The 10,450-nt window shown below is 36.7% G+C and overlaps 1 protein-coding gene across 1 annotated transcript; it reads left to right on the forward strand.

Moving 5' to 3' along the window:
- The first annotated feature begins 8,946 nt into the window (after positions 1 to 8,946).
- On the forward strand, positions 8,947 to 10,450 carry LOC106336092 (phosphoserine aminotransferase 1, chloroplastic). Its single transcript, XM_013774816.1, has one exon. It carries the CDS (start codon positions 9,000 to 9,002, stop codon positions 10,293 to 10,295), a length of 1,296 nt encoding a protein of 431 aa, XP_013630270.1. The 5' UTR covers positions 8,947 to 8,999; the 3' UTR covers positions 10,296 to 10,450.

Below are 10,450 nucleotides of genomic sequence, written 5' to 3' on the forward strand. Positions count from 1 at the left end.
TCAGGGATACTTTCAACAAGAAATATATCGAAGAGTTAGTGCCGGACTAGCTGAAAATCAAAGTGTATCAGAAGCTTGGTCTAAAATTCCTGAAAAATTAGCTTTTTATGATTATATTGGTAATAATCCAGCAAAAGGGGGATTATTCCGAGCGGGTTCAATGGACAATGGGGATGGAATAGCTGTTGGATGGTTAGGACACCCCGTCTTTAGAAATAAAGAAGGGCGTGAACTTTTTGTACGCCGTATGCCTACTTTTTTTGAAACATTTCCGGTTGTTTTGGTAGACGGAGACGGAATTGTTAGAGCCGACGTCCCGTTTAGAAGGGCAGAATCTAAATATAGTGTCGAACAAGTAGGTGTAACTGTTGAGTTTTATGGTGGTGAACTCAATGGAGTATGTTATAGTGATCCCGCAACTGTGAAAAAATATGCTAGACGGGCTCAATTGGGTGAGATTTTTGAATTAGATCGTGCTACTTTGAAATCCGATGGTGTTTTTCGTAGCAGTCCAAGAGGTTGGTTTACTTTTGGGCATGCTTCGTTTGCTCTACTTTTCTTCTTTGGACACATTTGGCATGGTTCTAGAACCCTCTTCAGAGATGTTTTTGCTGGTATTGATCCAGATTTGGATGCTCAGGTGGAATTTGGGGCATTCCAAAAACTTGGAGATCCAACTACAAAAAGACAAGCAGTCTGATGCAACATTGCTTTTTTCTTTTAGTTTCTGTTTGCGATTTTTTTGATTTCATTTTATTTAATAGGTAGGGTACTGTAGGAATCTTGATTTAAATCGCTGCCGTTTCTTTGACTCTTTTTTGTTCTTTATCCGGAGGTATACTCCTTCAGTAAACATAAACAAAACAGGTATGAAAGCTATAATTGTAAACCACGATCAAATTTATGGAAGCATTGGTTTATACATTTCTCTTAGTATCGACTTTAGGGATCATTTTTTTCGCTATTTTTTTTCGGGAACCGCCTGCAATTTCAACTAAAAAATGAAATAATTTTGCATTCTCTTCATTGACGTAATCAGCCTCCAAATAGTTGGAGGCTGATTACGCCAACTAGTCCCCGTGTTCCTCGAATGGATCTCTTAGTTGTTGAGAGGGTTGCCCAAAGGCAGTATATAGAGCATACCCAGTAAAACTTACAAGTAACCCAGATATAAAGATGGCGACTAGAGTTGCTGTTTCCATTATTATATAATTGAAAGACCACAATGGATCTATGCTAAGATCGTTTATTTACAACGGAATGGTATACAAAGTCAACAGATCGTAATGAATACAAAATAAGATTTATGGCTACACAAACTGTTGAAGATAGTTCTAGATCTGGTCCAAGTAGCACTACTGTAGGGAACAATATGCTGGCGTTCAACAAAGCAATCCTTAGTTGCTACATCGTCTAATCACGCCGAGATCATAGCCATGTATGAGGCAAGCCGTGAGCTTGTTTGGTTGAGGAGCATGACCGGCCATGTCTTGAAAGAGAGTGGTCTGTCCGTGGGACAAGAGAAAGAGGAGCCAATGATAATCTATGAGGACAATGCAGCGTGCATAGCTCAGCTCAAGGAAGGATACATCAAGGGAGACAGGACCAAGCACATCCTACCCAAGTTCTTTTTCACCCACGACTTGCAGAAGGCAAAGGAGGTTCAAGTAGTCCAAGTCCTATCCAGCGACAACTCAGCCGACCTTTTCACCAAGTCCCAACCAACCTCAACATTCAGAAAGCTGGTTCATCAGATAGGAATGCGCCGGCTGAAGGATCTGCAGTGATGACTTCATCAGGGGGAGTGTCATGCGTTGTACTCTTTTTCCTGTCTACGGTTTTCATTTTTTTTCCCACCTTGGGTTTTTGGTTTTCCTAGAGAGGTTTTAACGAGGCAACATCGTGCATGATACGAGCCCATATGGTTCTAGCATCCAAGGGGGAGTGTTATGAACAATGTGGATTGCTAAGAACCAAATGCCAAGACCGAGGCCCATAGAGAGAGAGAGTCGGCGGCCCAAGAGGAGAGAAAGTCGGCCACCCCTTGTCTTAGAGTTTCCATTTATCTTTCATGTTTATCTTTAGGGGATTTTCTTTTTCACTCTAGGATTATGATTTGGATACTTTCCTTTTATCTGATTATTGTAATCCCTATATAAGGGAACACTTTGATTCAGTAATAATAACAACATAGAGAACACGATTTCATCTCTTGTTCACAACACAAATGTTTTTTTCAGATCACGCGTCATAGAGTCAAAAAGCTTCGGCCATGCCCATGATACTTTAGTTGGTCGATGTTCTTGGCATTTTTTCGTATTATATGCTTAATTCGTGGCAATTAAAATATGCATAAAAATTAGACTATAACATGGAATGCCAAACGTACAATTTGATAATCAAAATTATATTGCAACCCTCTTTCATTTATTCAAAACTGAAGGCCATAAAAAGCTTAAGTAGCTACTTGATCATCCATTAGCTCTTGTCTGAATTGGTAAACAAGAAAAAAAAAAAGAAGACTAGTGAAATGGGCCTTTGTGTTTCATACTTCTCCTCTTCCCCTCCTTCCAAAACGACTAACAACCTCAGTAATGGAGCAGACATCTGGTCGACCATAGAGACAACAAATAGCAATGTCGGACGACCGAACAAATTATTGGGGGCTTTGAGCGACGGTTCCGGGCAGATATTGGAATCAACAAATGTCAAACTTTACAGCTTTCTTGATCTGACGACTGCGACGATGAATTTTAAACCGGACTTTATGTTAGGTCAAGGAGATTTTGGTGAAGTTTACAGAGGTTGGATAGATGCCGAGACTCTTGCTCCTTCTATAGCAGGCTCCGGTATGACCGTCGCCGTCAGAAGATTGAACTCCGAGTATGTTCATGATTTCGAAGACTGGCAAGTAAGATTTAAACTCTCTAGTTTCAACAAAACAACATAATTATTTTTGTTTAACCCAAAAACACATAATTATTTTTGCGACTTTTGTTTCTTCATTCAGCACCACATTTTATCTATTTTTTTTTTCAATTTCTTTTCTCTCTTTTCTTGTTTTCTCCGACAGAGGAGAAAAAAATCGAAACCAACGAAAGACGACGACTCTGTCGGTCCAGTCGACGTCTCATCCGTCTCTCTCGGTCCTCACGGCGACTCCTCCGTCTTCTCCTCGAATTGGTGTGTATTTTCTCTTGATTCTATCTTCATCTCCGAAGCTACTCTTTGAAGAATTGGGGATCAAAGCTTCGTGATGGACAACGAATCGTTTGATAGCAGCGGTTAGTTCCCTTCCATAACACTGTATTAGAATAAAAACACCTTCCTTGTTCTTATCTCGTCTTCTGGTGAAATTAGGGTTTACGAAAGTTGTGGACTTTCTCAGATTGAGAAGGAAGCATTCATATCTATCATAATTTAGTTGGGTACTTCAATGAATCTCAGGTCTTCTTCTTCTTAAGTTAGTTTACGGCTAATCTCTTTTTATGTATGTATCTTGTTCAGGAAAATGAAAGTCTTATAACTGAACTGCGTAAAGAGTTGAGAGTGTCAAACGAGGAACATAGAGAGCTTCTCCATCTGATTCGTGTGTCTTTCAGCTCTCGCTCACGATCTCTTCATCTTCGAGATCTCTTCCAAAGTGTGTAACTTTCTCACCTCATCCTTCTGCTTTCAATTTAATGTTTCTTAATCAGTGCTCTTAAAGTTCTTTTAGCTAGTTGACATTCAGTATTTAACTTCTGTTTCGATTATGACTTAAGGTTCCTGAAGGATTAAGGAGGTATGTTGTGTCATCAAGAAAAGCGCAAGCAAACTGGTAAAGATTTAAACTGTCTCTTTATTTTAGCTATGTACTTTAGCTTTGTCTCTGTATTTTTAGCTCTGTATTGAAATTGATAAATGCTTGTTAGGTGGTGGTTAGTGAAAACGCGTGTGATAAATGCTTGTGAATTGTGATGAATTGTTGTTTTATTGTTACATTAGAATTGTGATGAATTGTTGTGATGAATGCTTGTGAATTGTGATGAATTGTTGTGCTGAATTGTTTTTTCTTTTTAAGAAACTCAATTTAAGAAACTACCATTGTAGCTCAAAAATTGGATGATTCTTAACTAACGTCTTTAACTACAATTTATTAATTAATAATCATTAAAGTGTACTTAAAAAATCATCTGAGATCCTAAAGATAAACATGCTCTTAACGGTTAGAAGTTGGAGAGGTTTCTAAAAAAAAAAAAATATAACCGGTCCAAAAACTTTGTTAGTTAAGGACTTTTGGGTTCTTCTCTCTCCTGATTCATTAATGATTTATTAATTTTCATTTATGTTAAATGCTTAGAACATTTCTCGGAAATCCAGTTAATGCTGCTAACGTCCATCTATACTATTAAAGCAGGATCCTATTGTCATAATTACCTTAGGGGCATGTTTCCTTCACTAACATTGCATGTTTCATTAAGGGCAATTAAGTAATATTAATAACAAATATATATTGGGTCATTATTTTTGGATCCAGCCCAAATCAAATCTCTTTTGGGCCATTTGGGTATTAAAAAATCAGATTCAATTCTCACCTTTTTTTTTCCTTTGGACCATTGAGTCCAAGTTCAAATAACTTTTTTTCAACTATTCTTAATTATTATTTTTTTTTTTTTTTAATATAATTTAAGCATTCATAAAAATAATTGAATTTTTTTATTGAAAAGTATAAATCTTTATTAAAAGTATATAATTTTTTAATTAAAATATTAACCCCATAATAAAATTAATTTATCAGAGTTATACCAACTTAATTCATTAAAAAAATAAAGTTTAATTTTTTTAACATAAATAGTCATTTAAAATGAAATACGATAAATAAAGATAAAATTTTTAAGTCTTTTATAAAATAAAACACAAATATATGAAAATGTGACATTTACTAAATATTTGTCAATTGAAAAAAAAAACAAAAATAAATCCGCGCTTTGAAAGCGCGGATCAAAATCTAGTTTTCTATTAATTGAGAAACATTTTAAATAGGTAACCTTAAATTTGTATCTTATTTACAACATGCCATTGCTGAGTTGTTAATACTACATGCATCCTCACATCAAATTTAAATATACTCATTCTTTTATAGAACAATTACAAAATATGCCATTCAAACATTAAAACTTGGACCAGCTTTTTATAGAGGAAACTACAAAACGTGGAACTTGCTAGAATCATTATAATTCGGTTTTGGTAAACCAACTTCGACATACACTCAAAGAAAACCAGCTCCAGTTCCATGGATAGCAAAAAGCTGGTTCCATATATATGAAAAACACAAACTCATTAACGTTCTTTTGATGCATAGTGCTTAGAATCTGTGGTCTGCATAATGCGTACGATATATAACCTCCATAAACTATTAAGAACAAAAATCTGATTTTTCTATCTGATTTGAATTGCATATGTACTTCTGAAAAGCTACAGTTGATTGAATGCTTTAGAGAATGTTCCATATGCTATATAATGAAGATGAACCAACCGAAACAAAACTATATCCACTCCAAATATTAAACTGCTTCATATGGTTTATATAATTTGTAAATTTACTCCAAATACAGTAGAATCTCTATAAATAAATACTACATAAATTAATAATCTTTATAAATTAATAAAAAAATTCAGTCACAATTTGGACCGGTTCAAAATTTGATACAAATCGATAAAATAATAAGATAATAATTTTTAGAGAATTCTATGCAAAGCTATGGTCTCATTAAAATTATAAATTAATAATTTATATGTATACATATTTTATATAAGTAAAAATCTATCATTATATTGTTTGCTTTGTATTCACAATTGAATTATCTTTATATTTCACTCTTAATATATTTTGATGAGATTTAGTAATATTATATCTTAAACCATATTTATTAACCAATATCAATTGGTTTATGGTTTGGCTTTGATTTAGCCAAGGATTTTAGGTAGCGGCTATTTATTACTTCAACATAAAAAATAAATATAATATATATAGGAGAAATAATAAATTTCATAAATCTTTGAAAAGGTAAAATGTTATAAATTCAAACTAATCCCTTAATTTAAGCTCCAATTTTTTTAAGAAAGGAATGAATATAAATGTTGACGCAAAATTTTTTATTGTTTTAAGAAACATTGATATACTTGGTCTACGGTCAATTACAGTATTGAATATTGTTTCCCATAGATAGGAAAGATAATAAGTATAATACTTAACATTTCTTGCGTGAATGTTGGGAAATGAAGCAATGATGCATTAACACAATATTCGTTTCTATTCAATTAATGTGTCTCTAAACCCTAAGTTTGATACTATATATAACAAACTAAATTCATTCCTCCAGCATCACTACTAACCTAATTCTATACTGCGATACCAAGCAAAAAATGAGTTCTATGTATCATCTCTGAGATGAATATAAAAGCAGGTGGTTTTCAAATATATAAGGAGATATGAAGGATATTCTCACATTTTGTCTGACCATGAATTTCCAGAGATAGAAGCTTTAAAAAAAGAAGTAAGAAATAAAACATTTTAATCCTTCTTTATTAATTCACTTTAAAGTTTACTTATAAAAACTAAGCTGACAAGAACACCAATTTTTTTTTTCAGATTCCAAGCAGTGCCTTTTTGATAGGAGAAATTATATTCTGAATTCTCTTTATTTTTTATTTTCTGAATAATTGATTCTTTTGCAATGTGTATTGAGTGTTGACACATTGCAAACTTTCAGATAATATTTAGAACTTTGAAATAGCCATGCTTTATATAATTTCGCATAATATAAGTGTCTTAACTACTACATGGGTTTCGGTCCTCTTTTTCTTAGGCATTATGGGCCAATTAATGAAACATGTAATAGTAATATGTAATTTGCTTTTAAGTCGGAGTTTCAACCTTTCGGTAAAGTTGTACAGTATATTTGTAGAATGTTTTATTACATGTTTGCTTTTACAGGAACGGTTATAGTTTTGTTCCATAACTTTGTCGAAAATATGATAACTTTGTTCATCTGAAAGCTTTACCAAATGAAGCTTTTATAAAGCTTTCAGTTTGACGCCAAAAAAAAAAAAAATTGTTTTCTTTTCTTTGTATAAATTATACTTTCCACATTTTTTCACTCCGCGTAAGGCGCAGATCTTCACCTAGTATTTGTGTATATATTGTTTCCTTGTATTTTTGTATGGCATTCAACCATTCATTTCTAGTTATTCTCATTTCAAGATTGATGTTGCATTTTCATATTCAATGAAAGGTCTGCGTTTTTTCTTTTAAATTTCCATTTTGATAATGTAAATATATTAAAGTGAACTGACGTATTTACAAACTCCAGGTCGTATTTTATCATAGTAATATATTAATGTGTGGGAGGATCTTTGGATCCCTTCGACGCCAGCTAAACCGGCACGGACCCGGGCTCCAGCATTGAACCCAAAGACGCTCGTAAGCAGCCTTATCAATCATGTTTCAAAGGAGTGGGATATTCGACTACTGGAACAATATGTAGATCAAGAGGATATTCCGATGATTCTGAGTTTGGCCAAAAGCCCTACCCATCGACGGGATACATTTTGCTGGAGTTACACAAAGAACGGACAATATACTGTTAAATCAGAATATTGGGTTGCTACAAACTTGATGAGAGAGGAGGAGGATTTAGAAGTTCTACAGCCAAACATTACAAAACTTCAAGCCTTTGCTTGGAAGGTGAATGCGCCACAAAAGATCTGTCATCTTATATGGCAATTAATATCAGGACAAGTTGCTGTAACAAGGAATCTGGTACGCCGCAATATGCGCTGTGACAATTACTGCCCAAGATGTGGAGCACCAGAAGAGACTGTTACTCATGTTATCTTCGAGTGTACGCCGGCCTTACAAGCATGAGAATTATCATCAACGCCGTCCAATTCTGAAATTTTCCATGTACCAAGTATTTATGCTAATATGAACTACTTTTTTTGGAGAAAGAATGGTATTCTGGAGCCAAATGATGATAGAGATCCTTATCCTTGGATAATTTGGTACATTTGGAAAGCTAGGAATGATAAGCTGTTTAGAGGCGTATACAGAGATCCATTGGAACTAGTTAGGTATGCAGAGGGTGAGTGCCAAGCTTGGTATAATGCAAGAGACACTGTGCCGACTCCACCACATGTACAGACGGATGAAGAAACACAAGCCTTAAGCTTGGATAATATTTGTATAGTGGATGGTTCATGGATCTCCACAACTCAGTTTAGTGGAATGGGATGAGTTTGGAAGGATACAATGGGGAAGATACAGCTCATGGGGTCAAGGAACTTGCGGAGAAGAGAGACACCGCTGCACTCAGAACTGGAAGCGCTAAAGTGGGCAATGGAGAGTATGATACAACACTCGACCTGTCAGAGGTTTGGGACGGACTGCAAGGACCTGATTGCAATGATAGAACAACCACAAGATTGGCCCAACTTCTCAACTGAGCTGGAAATCATTCAAACTCTTCGGCTATGTTTTTCGGACTTCAAGATCAGTTACTTTTCAAAGACGCAGAATGAGATTGCAGATTCGTTAGCTAGAAATGCATGTTCGTTTCATAGATCTTTATGTTTTATTGGTTGTTATATTCCGGTCTGACTTCCTAGACCACCTTAAGTTTGAGTAATAGAATAGCCTTTTGCCGGAAAAAAAAAAAAATCTTTCTGTTTACTATCATTCTTTTATCTCCTGGAAAAATCACAGATTATTTTGTCAGTTGAGAGACATATAATCATAAACTATTAAAGAGAGTTTCAGTTTGAACTCTTCTCTACTACAAACAATCGAAACACACATTGGAAATGAGTGTAAATTAAACAAAACAGCAGCCAAACCAGTACCACCTACCACCAAACGCTGTCGTTTAATATCAACTTTTATATCTCTCTCTCACCAAACTCTTTTCAGACAGATCTGCAATAAAAAGCGAATCTCAAAAACTCACTCACTCACAATCATGGCGGCGTCAACAAACTCTTTCCTCGTCGGAAACAACAATCAGATCCCGTCTTTAAAACCCAAATCCACATCTCAATCCCTCCTCCACCTCGCCAAACCAAACACCTTGCACCTCGCCGGAAAAACCAAACCCGCATCCGTCAGATGCGTCTCCTCCCCGACCCAAATCCAAGACGGAGCCAGATCCGCCCCCACCGGATCGCAAGACCGCGTCTTCAACTTCGCGGCGGGCCCCGCCACTCTCCCGGAGAACGTCCTCCTCAAAGCTCAGGCGGATCTATACAACTGGCGCGGATCGGGGATGAGCGTGATGGAGATGAGCCACAGAGGGAAAGAGTTCCTCTCCATCATCCAAAAAGCCGAATCGGATCTCCGCCAGCTCCTCGAGATTCCCTCCGAATATTCCGTTTTGTTCTTGCAAGGCGGCGCCACGACCCAGTTCGCCGGTTTGCCTCTCAATCTCTGCAAACCGGACGATGCCGTCGATTTCGTCGTAACCGGTTCGTGGGGTGACAAAGCCGTGAAGGAAGCGAAGAAGTATTGCAAGACCAACGTGATCTGGTCTGGTAAGTCCGACAAGTACACAAAGGTTCCGTCTTTCGATGCGCTGGAGCAGAGTCCCGACGCTAAGTATCTGCATATATGCGCTAACGAGACTATCCATGGAGTTGAGTTTAAGGACTATCCTGTCGTTAGAAACCCTAACGGGTTCTTGGTGGCTGACATGTCTTCCAACTTCTGTTCGAAGCCGGTTGATGTGTCTAAGTTCGGTGTGATCTACGGTGGTGCTCAGAAGAACGTTGGTCCGTCCGGTGTGACGATCGTGATAATCAGGAAAGATCTGATCGGTAACGCTCAGGAGATCACTCCAGTGATGCTTGACTACAAGATTCACGATGAGAACAGTTCCTTGTACAACACGCCTCCTTGCTTCGGGATTTACATGTGTGGGCTCGTGTTTGAGGATCTGTTGGACCAAGGCGGGTTGAAGGAAGTGGAGAGGAAGAATCAGAGGAAAGCTGATTTGCTTTATAACGCTATTGAAGAGAGCAAGGGGTTTTTTAAGTGTCCGGTTGAGAAGTCGGTGAGGTCGTTGATGAATGTGCCTTTTACTTTGGAGAAGTCTGAGTTGGAAGGGGAGTTTATTAAGGAAGCGGCTAAGGAAAAGATGGTGCAGCTTAAAGGGCATAGGTCTGTGGGAGGTATGAGAGCTTCTATTTATAATGCTATGCCTTTGGCTGGTGTTGAGAAGCTTGTTGCTTTCATGAAAGATTTTCAGGCTAAGCATGCCTAAGTCTATTTGTGTTTCTTTCTTTTTGTTTTGCATTTTGGCTATGTTGGTTGGGTGATATTGTGATAAGCTGATGCTTATGATTTGCTTCTAGTAATAATGTATCAAAATCTTGCTCACGTTTGGTAACAACAAAGATCTCATAATCTCTTTATAAC

Source organism: Brassica oleracea, chromosome C3 (genome assembly GCF_000695525.1).
Source record: "Brassica oleracea var. oleracea cultivar TO1000 chromosome C3, BOL, whole genome shotgun sequence".
NCBI lineage: Eukaryota > Viridiplantae > Streptophyta > Magnoliopsida > Brassicales > Brassicaceae > Brassica > Brassica oleracea.